The sequence below is a fragment of the Pipra filicauda genome, unplaced genomic scaffold (genome assembly GCF_003945595.2).
Source record: "Pipra filicauda isolate LSUMZ 115617 unplaced genomic scaffold, ASM394559v2 scaffold80_size11013439_pilon, whole genome shotgun sequence".
Lineage (NCBI taxonomy): Eukaryota > Metazoa > Chordata > Aves > Passeriformes > Pipridae > Pipra > Pipra filicauda.
In genome coordinates, this window is record NW_024104987.1 from 7,154,852 (window position 1) to 7,170,237 (window position 15,386).

The 15,386-nt window shown below is 55.7% G+C and overlaps 1 protein-coding gene across 1 annotated transcript in view; it reads left to right on the plus strand.

Moving 5' to 3' along the window:
* Positions 1–15,386, plus strand: part of ITGB4 (integrin subunit beta 4) — a 28,725-nt gene that overhangs the window by 3,118 nt on the left and 10,221 nt on the right. Inside the window, exons 2-30 of the mRNA XM_027749849.2 lie at positions 1,012–1,103; positions 1,405–1,487; positions 1,949–2,050; positions 2,454–2,658; positions 3,204–3,300; positions 3,719–3,890; positions 4,507–4,770; positions 5,178–5,267; positions 5,435–5,557; positions 5,677–5,844; positions 6,119–6,195; positions 6,350–6,561; positions 6,824–6,927; positions 7,084–7,182; positions 7,883–8,009; positions 8,148–8,267; positions 8,762–8,868; positions 9,169–9,202; positions 9,651–9,839; positions 10,371–10,474; positions 10,898–10,956; positions 11,546–11,569; positions 11,741–11,889; positions 11,970–12,149; positions 12,720–12,868; positions 13,390–13,594; positions 14,094–14,254; positions 14,613–14,793; positions 15,008–15,145. Of these exons, the coding sequence (XP_027605650.2) occupies positions 1,012–1,103; positions 1,405–1,487; positions 1,949–2,050; positions 2,454–2,658; positions 3,204–3,300; positions 3,719–3,890; positions 4,507–4,770; positions 5,178–5,267; positions 5,435–5,557; positions 5,677–5,844; positions 6,119–6,195; positions 6,350–6,561; positions 6,824–6,927; positions 7,084–7,182; positions 7,883–8,009; positions 8,148–8,267; positions 8,762–8,868; positions 9,169–9,202; positions 9,651–9,839; positions 10,371–10,474; positions 10,898–10,956; positions 11,546–11,569; positions 11,741–11,889; positions 11,970–12,149; positions 12,720–12,868; positions 13,390–13,594; positions 14,094–14,254; positions 14,613–14,793; positions 15,008–15,145 (3,815 nt within the window). The remainder of the gene's footprint in view (positions 1–1,011; positions 1,104–1,404; positions 1,488–1,948; positions 2,051–2,453; positions 2,659–3,203; positions 3,301–3,718; positions 3,891–4,506; positions 4,771–5,177; positions 5,268–5,434; positions 5,558–5,676; positions 5,845–6,118; positions 6,196–6,349; positions 6,562–6,823; positions 6,928–7,083; positions 7,183–7,882; positions 8,010–8,147; positions 8,268–8,761; positions 8,869–9,168; positions 9,203–9,650; positions 9,840–10,370; positions 10,475–10,897; positions 10,957–11,545; positions 11,570–11,740; positions 11,890–11,969; positions 12,150–12,719; positions 12,869–13,389; positions 13,595–14,093; positions 14,255–14,612; positions 14,794–15,007; positions 15,146–15,386) is intronic.

Below are 15,386 nucleotides of genomic sequence, written 5' to 3' on the forward strand. Positions count from 1 at the left end.
TCATGTTTCAGCCATGGGGCATTAATTGCTGTGATAAATCCCTCTAGGCACAGCTGAGAGGGTGAATGAGATTCCAATGTCCTGTCATTTGTTATCCATGTATCCAGTGACTGTCACAGAGAACCAAGGGAGGTGTCCCCAGGTGTCGATGCTGTGTTGGTTGGAGCCCTGTGTCACAACAATTTCTGCATTCAATTCATTTCCATTGGCTTCAGTGGCCAATGCAGGATGCAGAAGCCGAGTGTGTCCTGGTGCTGTTGAGACCAGAGTGAGTCTTTCCAGGGGTTCCCCTGCACCCCAGGCTGTTAGTAACTGAGTCACCAAGTGACTGCTCTGTGTGCTGGTTCTTCCTCAGGGCACTTGGATATCTTTGCTGCACACATTTTCTTCCCCTGTTTTAAGTGGTTTTTACATCCTTTTCATTTATTTCAGAGTCAGGGCTGACACAGCAAGAAGCTATAAGACAATTAATTTGCATTATATTTCACACTTGCACCTTCCAGAAGGGAGATGCTTTAAAGATGTCTTTACACTGTTTTGTTTTGGTTTTTTTCTTCTTGGCTGCTCTTACTTACCCTGCCAGGTGCCAAAGCCACCCTCTGGCACAGCAGCAGCAGAGCTTGAGTTCCAACTTTGTCCTTTTTGTTTACCATGTCCAAACACTGACTTCTGGATGGCACTGAAGTCACATGTGGGTGCAGGGAGAATGGTCCTCTCTGTTCAGGGTTTGACCTCTGGATCCACATGAGGGGTCCTGCTGCCCTGGACAGCACAAAGGGGAGCTGCAAGGCTCTCAAGACCACGGATTCTTTCAGCAGCTCCAAAACTCCAAGTCTGGCATTTCCCAAGGCCTCACCCTCTATTTATTGTTGGTTTGACCATCCTGGAAACTCTTAGCATGATAGGAAATAGCTGAAGGGAGGGGTCAGTTTTGTTTCTGGGGAGAGTTGTGGACAGTCACTTTGTTTCCATCTTTTGGCTCTCTGCAACGTAGCAATCCATGTGTTTCAGGAGGAAGAGGATGGATGTGCCAGCACGGGCGTGTGCCAGGCTGCTCCTCCTGTCCCTGCTCTGTGCCACCGGCCTCTGCCAATGGAACAAAAGTGAGTGGAGCCCTGTCTGCCATCTCCCCTTGGAGCTGCCCCACAAGGACTGTGTGCATCCTTCCTGGGTTCCAGGAATGCCAGTCCTCATGCAGAGAAGACCTGTTGTGTGCTTTTCCTCACATTTTCCAACTTCCCAGCCTTTGGGGCCCCTCTTTTCCTACCCCACTGCTGTTTTGTAGCCAGTTTCCACCAAACAACCAGGAAAAACTTCCATCCCTCTGTGGGATCTGCCTTTCTCATGCCCTCCCACAGCTCACTTTGTTTTCCCCATTCCTGATGCCCTGGTTTTTCCTGGTAGATAACCGCTGTGTGCTGTCCCGGGCAAAGAGCTGCACCGAGTGCATCCGAGTGGATAAGGACTGCTCCTTCTGCACCGACGAGGTGAGACATGGCAGGGCAGCCTGGGGCTCCACTTCCCACCCTGCTGATGGAGGGATCCCACCACCTTCAATGGGAGAGGGACATGAGCAGAGTCAGCTCCCCCTTCTCTTCTGTGGGAAGCATTGAAATGTGTGTTTCCTTTGGTAAGGACAAATGGGGAGGGAGGGGAGCCCAGGGGAAACTTCCAGGGATACAGGGGTTTATCGGAAAATGTCAGTGTGCCATAAACAGTGTGTGCAAGGGATGGAGGAAGACTTTTATCCCAGACAACCCAATAACTCACTGGTGGTCACGTACTGCTGCTGCTGGGGAACGTCCCCAACTCTCTGCCCTGCTCCCGCTCCCAAAAGCTCACAGTGTTCTCAGCAGAGGACCCTGCTTCCTGCCCTGTGTATTTCCCCCTTAACCTGGTGGATCTGGTGCTTTCTGGGGCTCTGACGTTGGTTTTGCTCCCTTGGCAGAGCTTTGAGGAGCCGCGCTGTGACTTGCGGGAGAACCTGCAGCGTTACGGCTGCGGGGAGGGCAGCATCGTGAGCACCCGCGGCGAGATGCAGACACAGAAGGTGGGTGCTGGGGACACAGCCCCTGCTCGGCTTCTCCTGAAGGGTCCTTCACATCCTTCATCCCCCTCTAGGGCCTTCATCAGGAAAAAAGTCTAGATCTCTGTTTACTCAAAACCAGTGCTCTGCTTTTGCTGGCTGATGGATCTGTTGGGCACCGGCCCTGATTTCTCTGGGCTGGGGTGGCTTTTCAGGCAAAACAGATGTAAGCAAAATGCCAAGATATGGAGGAGGTGCCCAGCTGGACACGTGTGGACATGGGAGGCTGCTGTACAGTACACGAGGGAGGGGAGCAGGATCATCCCTGCCTTTGCACTTCCCACGCACCTCCCTGTTCCTTGTCTCCTCCTCATTGCATCTACTCAGGAGATGGAGTCCACCCCCTTCACATCACTCTTCTTCACAGAATTCCAGTATCAACACATCCCTGAAGAGGACCCAGGTGTCCCCCCAGGGCATGTACCTGCGGCTGCGAGCTGGGGAGGAGATGAGCTTCAACATGGATGTCTTCCAGCCCTTGGAGAGCCCTGTGGATCTCTACATCCTCATGGACTTCTCCTACTCTATGTCTGATGATCTGGACAACCTCAAAAGCATGGGCCAAAACCTAGGTGAGACCAGAACTGGGAGAGGAGGGGAGCCAGCTTGATGAAGGCAGGCAGCTCTCTCCTGCCTGCTACTGTGAGTCCTCTGCCAGCATCAGAGAGAGGGATGCAGCTGGCAGTGGGCTGAGAGGTGTCTGTTTTAATTACAGTTTCTTATTACCACTGCTCTGTGCAGCCCTGTGGGGGAATGCTGCTCCTGGCCCTGCAGAGATCATCATGTGTGCTCTCTCCTCCCAGCCCAGAGCAGGGGCTGGTGCCCCACAGAGCTGGTCTGTGCAGGGGCTTTGGCATCTTGAACCCCTTGGTGTTGGGGGTGCTGCTGCAGAAGCTCCAGTTTTGCAAAGGGAGCTGCCAAACAGGGTATAGGTTTCTACCCCATAAAAGACAAGCCCTAAGCCCAAAGATCTTAAAAGTTGACAGTTTGCGAGTCTTACCTAAGGCCTGACCAGCAGAGAAGATGCCCAGGACAGGACTTCATTCCCCGGAGCAGCGAGCTCGTAGGCATCTCTTTATTTATGTGTCTCCTCCTCCCTCCCTTCCCCTCCTCCCAGCGGAATTCCTGCAAGAACTGACCTCCAATTACACCATCGGATTCGGCAAGTTTGTGGACAAAGTCTCTTCCCCTCAGACAGACATGAGACCTGAGAAGTGAGTGAGCCCAATGGGTCCATGGGGTGGGAGCAGAAGGGAGGACAGGTGCCTTCTCTTTCTCTGTGGCTTTCCTAACCTTCGTTGTCTGCAGTGCAAGGTCCTTGTCCACCTGTCTCCCTTCATTGCCAGTGTCCACCCTGGCCTCCCCATCCCTCAGGGATTGCTGTAGCACCATGCCAATGCCTGTGCGGTGTCCTCTTCCACTTTCAGACCTTCCCTCCACATCTTGTCTTCTCCTCCATCTCTTCCCTCATCCCTTCTACCTCTCAGTGCTGGTGGCTTGCCGGCTCAACTCCATGACTTCACTTAAGGGACTCCCTGGCCCCTAGGTACTTTCTCCACCCTTCTTCTCCTTGCACCCAGGCATCTCTTTGCTCCTGGCCTTGCAAAAACCCCGGTCCCCCTCCTCTCCTAGGCTGCGCGAGCCCTGGAACAACGCCGACTCCCCCTTCTCCTTCAAGAACGTCATCCGCCTGACCAGCAACATCAACCACTTCAGCCAGGAGCTCCGCAAGGAGCGCATCTCCGGCAACCTGGACGCCCCTGAGGGCGGCTTTGATGCCATCCTGCAGACAGCTGTTTGCAAGGTGAGGGTGGCCAGGCTTGCAGGAGCCGTGTGGGCTCTGTTTCTAACGAGTGGAGCTTGCTGATACCGGGTGATGAGCAGAAGGGCCACGTGCTAGACCCCAGGTTATATATTCATCTACAGTCAGCTCTTGCCCTACCAGCCACATGCTCCAAATGCCAAACTGTTCTGCATTCTCAATTTTTCCTAAGCCTTAGAACATGTGTGTTCTGGTGTTTGATCCCCAGCACAGGAGCTGCTTGCTGGGCACTCTGCGTGTGCTCTTTGCTCCATCTCGCTCTGTGCCTGCGGTGGTGAAACTCTGCTCCCTGGAAAACAGCCCACTTAGGCTTGGCTTCTTGGCTGAGGGATGAGCACAGCTCCAAACATGTCCAGAAAAGTGTGGGCTTGCCCTCTGTACATACATGTGCCTGGCATTGAGCTGCTGGGTGGGAGACACCCTATGCATTGGGGGTGCCTGGATTCCTGGGACCATGTAGCTGGTTGTGTTTGCTGCCAGGTGGAGGTGGTGCCTTGCCCGTGGGTATTCCAGCTCCTGCCAGTGCTGACTGTAAGTGCTGTGCAGGAGCTTGGGGGGCACAGAGATAAAGGTTGTTTCTCCCCCTCCCTGGCTGTAGGATAAGATTGGCTGGAGAAAGGACAGCACTCACCTGCTCGTGTTCTCCACCGAATCTGCCTTTCACTACGAAGCTGATGGTACCAACGTCCTGGCAGGGATCCTGGCAAGAAATGATGAGCAGTGTCACCTAGACAGCCGTGGCACCTACGTGTATGACACCAAGCAGGACTATCCTTCAGTGCCCACCCTGGTGCGCCTGTTGGGCCAACACAACATCATCCCCATCTTTGCTGTCACCAACCACTCCTACAGCTACTATGAGGTGAGGAGACCACGGCAGTGATGCCACATGGGCTTACCTTTCCTCCAGGGCCATTGCTCCTCTGCCTCAGCTTGGCTGTGAGGAGAAAGTGTTCTCCCATCTCTCAGCACTTAGTTCCCAAGTGCTAAACCAACACCTTGATGTTTTGGAGGGTGCCACACTGTTATAGGGCTGCTCTGGGTTGTGGGATGTCTCAGGGTGTATTATTGGGTGCAGGAATTGGGACTTCTAGAGATCTCCCTGTGTTGGTTTCTGTTTCTTGTAAAGAGCACAGAGCTGGAGAGTAATTTAGGTTGGAAGGAACTTTTGGAGGTCTATGGCCCAAGTCCTGTTCAAAGTAGAGCCCACTCCAGTGCTACAGAAGGGTTCTCAAGGCCTTGGCTCAGGGGGCTCCTGTCTCTCTGCAGAAGCTGCACAAGTATTTTCCCATCTCTGAGATTGGGGTGCTCCAGGAGGACTCTTCCAACATTGTGGAGCTGATCCGTACAGCCTTTGAGGTAATGGTGCTCTCTGGGGCTTTGCTCCGGCTCCAGGGAGGGCAGAGGTTGGCACCTCCTACCCAGGAGAGCAGCAGGAGGCAGGATGTGGCCCCTCTGGAGCAGACCATGGGGTGGTCACAGGGTACTGTTGAAAATCAACACTGTGTTTGTCTTCTGCCACCCAGCGCATCCGCTCCAAGATGGACATCAGGGCTGACTTCACTCCCAGGGCCATGAAGACAGAGTTCACCTCCACGATGTATGAAAAGACAGAATCTGGCTCCTTCCACATCACCCGTGGGCAAGTGGTAAGTCCTTGGATGGCCGTGGAGGGGGAAGGTGTGTGTGAGGGGCTGAGCCCTCCACATCTGGCAGGGCTGTGGTCCAGCAGAGCTGGCTCATCCCTGCCACGTGTCCCTTCCTTCAGGGCAAGTTCAAGATGCATGTGAAGGCACTCGAGTACGTTGGTGGGCAGCACGTGTGCAGCCTCCCCGAGAGGGACCGGCAGGGAGTTATCCAAGTGAAACCCACATCCCTGAGCGACAGCCTCACAGTCTCAGCCTCGGTCGTCTGCGACGTGTGTCCTTGTGAACAGGTACAGGGGGAGTGTTGCAGAGAGAAGTCCTCCTCCTGGCCACCCTGGGGTGGCAGTGCATTGGCTGGTCCCTCTCAACCCCTCAGTGGTGCCCGGCAGAGGCTCAGCCTGGCCAAGGATCTCCATCACTGCCTGTACCAAGCTGGGTGTGCTGTCCCATGGCAAAGCTTGGTCTTCAGGGAAAGAGTTTGCCCCTGGATCTGCCCTTCTGATTCCTGAAATGGTCCTGGGGGCAGCTGGGCCCGTTCAGCAATTCCTCTTCTCTCTTTTCCAGCAACAAGAGCTGAACTCGCCCAAGTGCAGCTTCCATGGGAACTTTGTTTGCGGGCAGTGCATCTGCCACCCGGGCTGGTAAGGACCATGTCCAGCTCTGTGCCCTTCCCAGGGGTCCTGCTGGGTCTGGGGACCCACAGTGACACAAGCTCATGCCCAGGGCATTCTGCCCAGGACCCTGCTGTCCTCTGCTCTGCTCCCGCCTCTCTCAGCATCATCTCCTCCCTGCCAGGCGAGGGGACACGTGCGACTGCTCCCCGGCGTCGTCCCCCAACAACGAGGCCTGCATCCGCCCCGGGGACGTGGAGCCGTGCTCGGGAAGGGGCGAGTGCCTGTGTGGGAAGTGCCAGTGCTACTCCGAGGACCTGGTGCAGCGCTTCGACGGGGCCTTCTGCGAGTACGACGTCCTGCAGTGCCCGCGCACCTCCGGCTTCCTCTGCAACGGTGAGAGCAGCTCCCCTGGCCTCAGCGTCCCCCAGCGGGGGCACATGCTGGGCCTGGTGCCACAGCAGGGTGTCCCCACACTGGTGGCACTGGCACGGGGGGTTGAGTGACCAGTGATGGGCTGCGGGGACTCTGTGCTTGCAAACAGGAGGGAGGATGCCGTGGAGCCTGCTTGCACCCCAAGGGAAGTGGGGGAGCTGTAGGCAGGGGCGTGGGAGCAGCGCAGTGCTGGGCACTGGGTGACTCATCCTCTTGCCCCCAGATCGTGGTCGCTGCTCCAGGGGCGCGTGTGCGTGTGAGAGCGGCTGGGAGGGCCCGGGCTGTGAGTGTCCCACCAGCAACGACACCTGCATCGACAGCAGAGGGGTAGGTCCTGCCCTGCCAGGCCCACCACAGGTCCAGGCAGGGCTGTGTTGAGTTGCCCCGATGGTGGAAGCTCTGGACCACTGGGGCTGGCACCTTGCTGACTCTCAGTGCCCTGGGATTGCTCTCGGATGCAAACCAACACCTCTTCCCTCCCAGGGCATTTGCAACAACCACGGGAGGTGTGAATGTGGCAGATGCATCTGTGACATGGCCTCGCTGTACACCAGCTCCACCTGTGAAATCAGCTACTCCCTGGTGAGTCCCTGCGGGTTTGTCAGCTCTCCTTCCCACACGGAGCCTCAGGGAAGGAAGGCAAGGCGGAGGTGAAGGCACATCTCAGTCAGGAGCAAAATCCTGCTTTGTAGCCAAGGGCTTTCTTCACCCTCCAGTTCACCAGCAGCAACTGCTGAATGTCTGTGTGTGTTTATCTGCACCCTGGTGAAGGGCAGAGGTTTGAGCTTGGTTCCTGGCTTGTTCTGATTTGCCTCAAGCATGGGAAAAAACTCATTTCATAGAATCATAGGAAGGATTGGGCTGGAAGGGACATTGAAATTCCTATGGGCAAGAACACCTTCCACCAGACCAGGTTGCTCAGGCCCACATCCAACTTGGCCTTGAACACATATGACAGTCTTGTGCCTCAGTTTCCCCATTGACAAACATGGGTTAATCCCACAGTGGGGGTGGAGAAAGCTGGCTTTGTCATATTTTGGAAAAGCCTCCGAAACCATGGGAGAAGATCTAATTGCTGCCCAAATGCAGGCTGTTGGTAAAAGGGCTGGGCTCCTGGGCTTATACTTTTTTTAAGCTGCTTGTTCTAAGTGATTCCTCTCTTTGACCTTGCCCTGGCACTGGGGTGAGGACACAGCGCTGCCTCTCCAGCTCTGCATTTTGCAGGCAATGCCCTCCCTTTGCCATGGGCTGTCTCCTGACTGTCCCACCCCCATGTGCCCAGGGCTTCCAGGCTGTGTGCGAGAGCATCCGGGACTGCGTCCGCTGCCAGACCTGGGGGACGGGCAGCTTGAAAGGGAACTGCAGCACGTGCCACCTCCAGATCCAGATGGTGGAAGAGCTGAAGAAAGGTACTGTGAGAAGCAGATCTGGGTGCAGATGTGTGGAGTCTCCTGTGCCCCCTGCCCCGTGTGTGTGCACATGTAGGGCTGCTCCCCAAGTCTTTCCTGACCCTGGTGACTTTGCAACCCTGTCTCCTCTCTCCTCAGAGGAGGCTGGTGAGTACTGCTCCTTCCAGGATGAGGATGATGACTGCACCTACCACTACTCCCTGGAGGGAGACCCCAGTGTCCTCCCCAACACCACCGTCCGTGTGCAGAAGAATAAAGGTGAGCAGGAGGACGAAGGGGAGGATGTCCAGCCTGGGGTCTGGAGCAGAGTGATCAGCTCCACAGCACCTCCAGTCCCTGCTTGGTCCCTTTGCTGTGCCCCTGGGCAGGGGCAGCTACAGGCAGCACTGCTCTGCCCACCTTCCTGCGTGACAGGGTGGGTGACACTGGCTGTCACCAGTGTGAACTGCAAGGAGTGGAGTGGGGCACCTTCAGGGCTCAGAGCCTTTCCACTGCCAGCGTGGGCAGGGAATGATGTGAGGTGCTGCACAGGCCCGTGGGATGGCTGGATGTGAGCAGAGCTGTGATAGTTCTCCCCAAACAGCACTTCTTATTGTGAGCGCCAAGAGAGAGGTTCCCAAGCTTGACTGGACTGTTCCATTCCTCAGAGAGCTGTGGTCCAGCCTTTCCCCTTTGTCCCTGCCTCCCCACTCCCTCCCTGCACACCCCACAGAGGGGCTGATGCCCAGGAGTGACGTTGCTGTCGCTTGCAGAGTGCCCACCAAGGAGCTTCTTCTGGCTCATCCCGCTGCTCATCTTCCTCATCCTGCTCCTGGGGCTGCTGCTGCTGCTCTGCTGGAAATTCTGTGCCTGCTGCAAGGTGAGTCCTCAGCTGGCTGCCCCAGCCTGGGGAGAGGACCAGATAAAAGCCAAAAACATGACAAATTCCTAGCATCTATCCAGCCTCCAGCATGGCCAGACTGGCAGGAGCTGGGTCCCAGTAGTGTCCAGCACCTCTGGTGTTGCTGACACGTGAGTTGCTCTGGGATTTTTGGCTAAAATACAATTCCAGAGCCCCATCCACCCACTGCCTACCCAATCCTGCTGATGTGAATCCTCTCAACTGGAAATGGGGGGAGGTTGCCCTTGGCCACAAAGTGATTGTGTATTTGTTTTCTAGGCTTGCCTGGCCCTGCTTCCCTGCTGTGCACGAGGTACCTGTCCTGTGACCCGGGGGAGAGAGGGATCTGTGGGGTTCACTGCCTTCCTGGGTTGAGGGGAGTGGGATAAGCATCCCTCCTCCTCCTCTCTGAGCTGGGGAGGTGGATCAGGGAGAAAGCTCCTAGCAGGGAGCCTGAGCCAAGAAGCCCTGGAGCTTCTGCTCTACTTTCCCTCCCTTCCCCACACCCTGGGGTGCCCTGCTGGGAATCCCACTTCTGGCTGTCCCTGACCAGTGTCCCTTGTAACGCCCAGCTGGTGAGGTGTGTCCTCCCCACTCATGGACACCCCTTGCCCTCTCCACCCTCCCCTCCTGACATCCCAACACTCTTGGCACGGTGGAAACCCTGAAGATTCCCCAGAACAAAGTCTCTGGTGTTGGGATGTTGATGGCTGGCCTTGTCCCAGTGTGCCCAGGCTCTGATCCTGCCCCTGGCTCTGCAGGTCGCACCGTTGGCTTCAAGGAGGACCACTACATGCTTCGGCACAGCCTCATGTCCTCCGACCACCTGGACACGCCCATGGTGCGCAGTGGATCCCTCAAGGGTCGGGATACAGTCCGCTGGAAGATCCACAACAATGTCCACAAGCAGGGCTTTGCCTCCCCTGCTGCCACCAACCCCAAAGACCTCAGTGAGTGCCACGTCTGAGGGACAGGGCATAGAGGAGATGCCACGGGTGCATCTGAATGCTTGGTGGTGGCCCCCACCTCCAGCAGCCAGAGTGTTACCTCCAAGCCCAGTTTCAAGGGGGGTTGTTTCTTTACCTGCTTCCATCCTGGGGGAAGCTGAGCAGCACAGCCCCGTGTCCAGCCCTGTAGCAGGACCCCTGGAGACCTTCTGACAGTCTGGTTGCGTGGTAGATGAACACTGCACGTGTCTTGGTCTCACGAGCTCAATGACCCAGCCTTGATTTCACTACCTCATCAGTCCAAAGCCACCACTGGGCACTGTTCCCTTTGCTGGATCTGGCAGAGAGCTTCCCAGTTATCCCTCCAGTTCTCAGAGGGTTTTCTCTGCTGGGGCGACAGGGTTTGGATGCTGGTGATGCATCTGGACACCGAGCATCCTGTGTGTCCCTGTGCTTCCAGCTTTTGGGTGGGTTATTTCTCTGAGCAAGAAGGAAGGGAGTGGGAATTTCTAATTTGGGAATTTGTCTTCCCAGTTCCCTATGGGCTGTCTCTGAGGCTGGCAAGGCTTTTCACGCAGAACCTGACGAAGCCGGACACCCGGGAGTGCGAGCAGCTGCGCAAGGAAGTGGAGGAGAACGTATGAGCCTGGGCACGAGGGGGGCTTGGGGTGGCACAGGGGGACAGCCACACTGAGGGGATGTCTGTGACGCTGGGAAGGGGGAGTGCCCCTTCCCTGTGAACCCAGACAGCTCTTGAAGGGAAGGAGAAATTTTTCCTCTTTCTGATAGAAAGCACAAATTTCAAATCTCATCGCAATGACGAGGTTTGAGGTTTGCTTTGGGCTGTGTGGTCTGAAGCTCCTGTTTGGATTCAGTTTGCTGCCTCTTGCCACGTCCTGGGGAGAAACCATGTGATGGTCTCTGCCTGGTGTGGGAGGGTGAGGGGGGAGGTCCTAGGGTGGCCAAAGGGCTCTCATGTCTGCTGGCAGCAGTGTCTGCTCGCTGAGCACATCCCTGTTCAGCAAGGGATATGTTGTGAAAGTCCCTGTTGCTCCTTGCAGCTGAATGATGTTTTCAAGCACATCCCTGGCTGCCACAAGCTCCAGCAGACCAAGTTCAGGTGAGTCAGTGGGGGAGAGACCTCCTGCAGGGCAGGGTTCCCCCGGGGCCCTGCTGATGATGGGGTGTGAAATCTGGGATGTTGGGAAGGAGCGTGGTCTGTGAGACATCACTGGCACAAGCCTGGAGTGCTGCTTCACCCACCCAGGGCTGCAGAGCAGAACCCACCCAGCTGTGCAGGAGATCTCAGCTACCTCTGGCTTTGGACCAGCAGGAACAAATCCTGATTGCATGGTGCTTAATGGGAAAATTCCCTTTGGCTTCGAAAGTTTCAGGCTGGTGCAAAGCTGGGAGTGCAGGCCGGGAGAAGTCTGGGGATGCCACTGCTGAGCAGGGAGTGGTATCCTCTCCCCACGGCCTGATAAAGATGTGATCTCCCCTGCAGGCATGTTTCTCGTTGCATTGGGAAACCCAGGGTAGGAGAGAGCAGCCAGGCAGGAGAGAACATGCTGGGGCCATGGGCTCTGTGGGATGGGTTGGCACCCGCAGGGCAGTGCTGCAGCTCAGACCTGCACAGGGCAGTGATTCACCCAGCACTTTGTCTCTCCAGATGTGTTAGTCACTCTGATCTGGTTTTTTTATTCCCCCAGGTTACAGCCCAATTCTGGGAAAAGGTAAGAGCAACTCGCAGCCCTCTCTTGTGCAGCTTCTCCCTCTTTGCACACACACTTATGGGGTGACTGAATGCTCCACACCCTCAGTGGCCCCAGAGCAGTGGTGTGACATGAGCAACTCTGGTCTCAGCTTTTCCTTGCCTTTCTCGCCTTTCTCTTCCCCCCTCCCAGGCAGGATCACACCATTGTGGACACAGTGCTCACTGCTCCTCGCTCAGCCAAGCCAGACATCATCAAAGCTGTGGAAAAACACGTTTCCCACGAGGCTTTCAACGACCTGAAGGTTGCACCGGGTTATTACACTGTGACCTCAGACCAAGGTGGGGAGCAGAGCCCCGTGCTGCCTGCTGGCCGGGCGTGGGGGGGCATTTCCCACCTCTAATCCTTGCCCTTCCCCCAGATGCTCAGGGGATGGTGGAGTTCCAGGAGGCCGTGGAGCTGGTGGATGTCCGTGTCCCGCTCTTTATCAGGGAGGAGGATGATGATGAGAAGCAGCTGCAGGTGGAGGCCATCGAGGTCCCCAACGGCATCGCCAAGATTGGGCGCAGGGTTGTCAACATCACCATCATCAAAGAACAAGGTGAAGGGCTGCGACTGTGGCACAGGGAAGGTGTTTGTGTTTGGGTGTCCTGTGTCCATGTGGTTTGTAAGGAAGGCACAGTCTGCGTATTGGAGCACTCCCAGGTCACAGAGCAGAGACTTGCTTGGTGACTCCTCTCTGAAGTCACCTGGGTCTAAATGGAGCATCTTTTAAAACATCCAAAGGAGAGTCGTCATTCCTGCTGACAGAGACCCAACTATTTGACCATTACAGGTCTAGGTGCTACAGGTTCCATGACAGATCCAGAGTTGACCATGTGCCTCTGCTGCTCCAGTTCACAGATTGCTGGAGTGAAAGTAGAACCTCTTTGCTGTGCTTGGGGCAGGTGAATGTCCCCAGCACTTTGTGCTTCCTGCCTGGCTGTTTTGAGCAGAGAGAACAAATTGGGAGTGGTGAAATCTCCAGCCCATGCAGTAATACTTCAGTATTCTTCAGCACAGTTCACACCCGTGGGCGAGGGGAACTCTGTTCATGGAGGACACCTGAGTGTTTGTAATGTGATTCTTCATTTATTTGCTCTACACATTCCTTCCCTCCTTCCTCTTGCAGCCAGCAGCCTCATCACCTTCTTGCAGCCAGCCTATTCCCACAGCCGCTTTGACAAGCTGGCCAAGATCCCCGTCCTCCGGGAGATCATAGACAACGGGAAATCCCAAGTCACCTACAGGACCCGGGACCTCACCGCCAAGAATGGCAGGGTAAGGGCAGTGCTCCTGGCCTTGGCAGGCAGGAAGGAATGGGAATGAAGGGCTGGGAAAGAGCCAATGCGGAGGGTTGCAGAAGAGCTATTGATCAGCCTCGAAGGGGATGTGGCTGGGAGAGGGGGGACCCAAGGCTTGAGGTTAGCCCAGGGTAGACATTTCTCTCCATCCCTTGCTCCCTGTGCCTCAGGGATGTGAAAGGATGCCTGTGTCTGAGGCAGAAGATACCAGCTGCCCCTGGAGCTGTGGGCAACGTGGGGCAAATGGGGATTGACTGGGAGATGAGGGGAAGCTCTCTGGGAGCCTCTTCATGGATGCTGTGGGTTGTAATCATAGAATGGTTTGGGTTGGAAGGGACCTTAAAGATCATTGTTTCAACCCCCTTGCCATAGCAGGGACACCTTCCACTAGACCAGGCTGCTCAGAGCCCCATCCAGCCTTGCCTTGAACACACCTCTTCCTTCTCCTCCACACACTTTCTCCTTCTGCTCATCCCGCACCTCTTCCTTCTCCTCCAGGACTATCTCTTCACAGAGGGTGAACTGGTCTTCCAGCCTGGGGAGACCCGAAAGGAGGTGCAGGTGCCCTTGCTGGAGCTGACTGAAATAGATACCCTCCTAAACAACTGCCAGCTCAAGCAATTTGCCGTCGACCTCCTCCACCCCAAGTACGGAGCCAAGATCGGCCGATACCCCCAGACCACGGTGACCATCGCAGACCCAGGTAGGGGCCGGCAGCCGGGGGGTGGGAACGGCAGCCGGGGGTGCGGGGACCCCCACGCCAGCCCAGCCCACCCCGAGGCTGGGGTACGGAGCTCCAGCGCTGCTCCTCGCCCGAAAAGCGGCAGCGAGGATGTTCCTCCCGCTCCGACCGGTAGAATTGGGCCTCCCTCTAGAGGCACGACTGGGAATGGACAGCGGGTGGGAGGAAGAGGGATAATATACCTCGCAGAAGGAGATAGAGCGGATTCGTTATTCCTTTTCCTTGGGAATTCGAATGAAAAGCTATAAAAATATGGGAGAGGTGGGACTTGCCACGAGCAGTGCTTGGTGGTTCCTGTGGCTGGACAAGGAAAACTGTAAGGGATGTTATCAAGTGGATCAAAAAATAAATAACATTTTTCAGAGCATGGCAAGGCAGTGCTGGGAAGATGCACGCTTCCTTGTTGTTCTCCCAAGGTGGGGACTGGCACTGATGTGGTCTTTCTTCCTCGTGTCTGCAGAGCTGGTGGATGGTGTCCCCTCGATGACTGGCCTGGCCCAAGTCCCCCAGTCCCCCAAAGGCCGCCTGAGTGCACCACTTAATCCCAATGCCCGCGCCCTCAGCTCCAGGGAAATCAGCTTCAACTGGTTTCCTCCACCGGGAAAACCTCTGGGGTACAAGGTAAGGGGTGAGTGGATCCTGGGGAACAGTGTGGGTCCCATCCTGCAGGTGTTTCACACAAATCATTTGTACTGAAGGGATCCAAGAAGACACCCAAAAGAGGGAGCAAGGTCACTCCTTCTGGTCCCCTCCATCCTTAAGGGACCATTGCTGGGTGGATGTGGGATTTGCAGGAAAGATTTCTGGTGTTTTCATCTTCCTTTCCATCACTTCCCGTGAAATGCCCAGATTGTTGTGGCCTCCCATTTCAGAGGAATGGCACAACACCCTTCCCAGAGCAGATTTAGTAAGAAACTGAGAACTTCTCAATCATTATGTGAGAATCTGAAGGAATCACAGCTTGCTCTTGCTTTGCCAGGTGAAATACTGGATCCAAGGGGACCCCGAGTCAGAAGCCCATCTCATTGATGTCAAAACACCATCAGCAGAGCTGAGTAACCTCTACCCCTTCTGTGACTATGAGATGCAAGTCTGTGCCTACAACACCCTGGGTGAGGGGGCTTACTCTGACATCATCCACTGCCGCACACTGGAGGAGGGTGAGCCACTCTACATCCTTCTTCCCACCATGTAGGGAGCAAGTTTGTGCCTTTGCACCCCACATGGGGTCAGGACTCCAGCCCTGAGCTTCTGATGGTCTGGGGTCAAACACTGAGCATCTCCCACTGCAACCCAGCTGGGATCTGGGGAACTCTGGGCATCTGCTGGCGCTTGACTTGCAGTAACCTGGACCCTCTGCTCTTGCCTTTCCAGTGCCCAGCGAGCCTGGTCGCTTGGCTTTCAATGTTGTGTCTTCCACTGTGACACAGCTGAGCTGGGCTGAGCCTGCGGAAACCAACGGGGAGATCACGGCTTATGAAGTCAGTTATGGACTTGTCAACGAGGACAACAGTAAGAGCTCATTTTTGGATGGGTCAGTCCAGCCAGGCTGAGGGGCAGGAGTACATTTTCTGCAGGCTGGGCTGGTCTCCAACAGAAGCAGAACCAGAACAGCTCCCAGCATGTTTCTTGTGAGAACTGGGATTTGGAGGGGTCACTTCTTGATGGAAGGAGTGCAGAAAAATCACCAGTCAGGATTTAATCCTGCAAATCCCAGAACACTCTCTGTTCCCATTCACTTCCATAGTGTTTT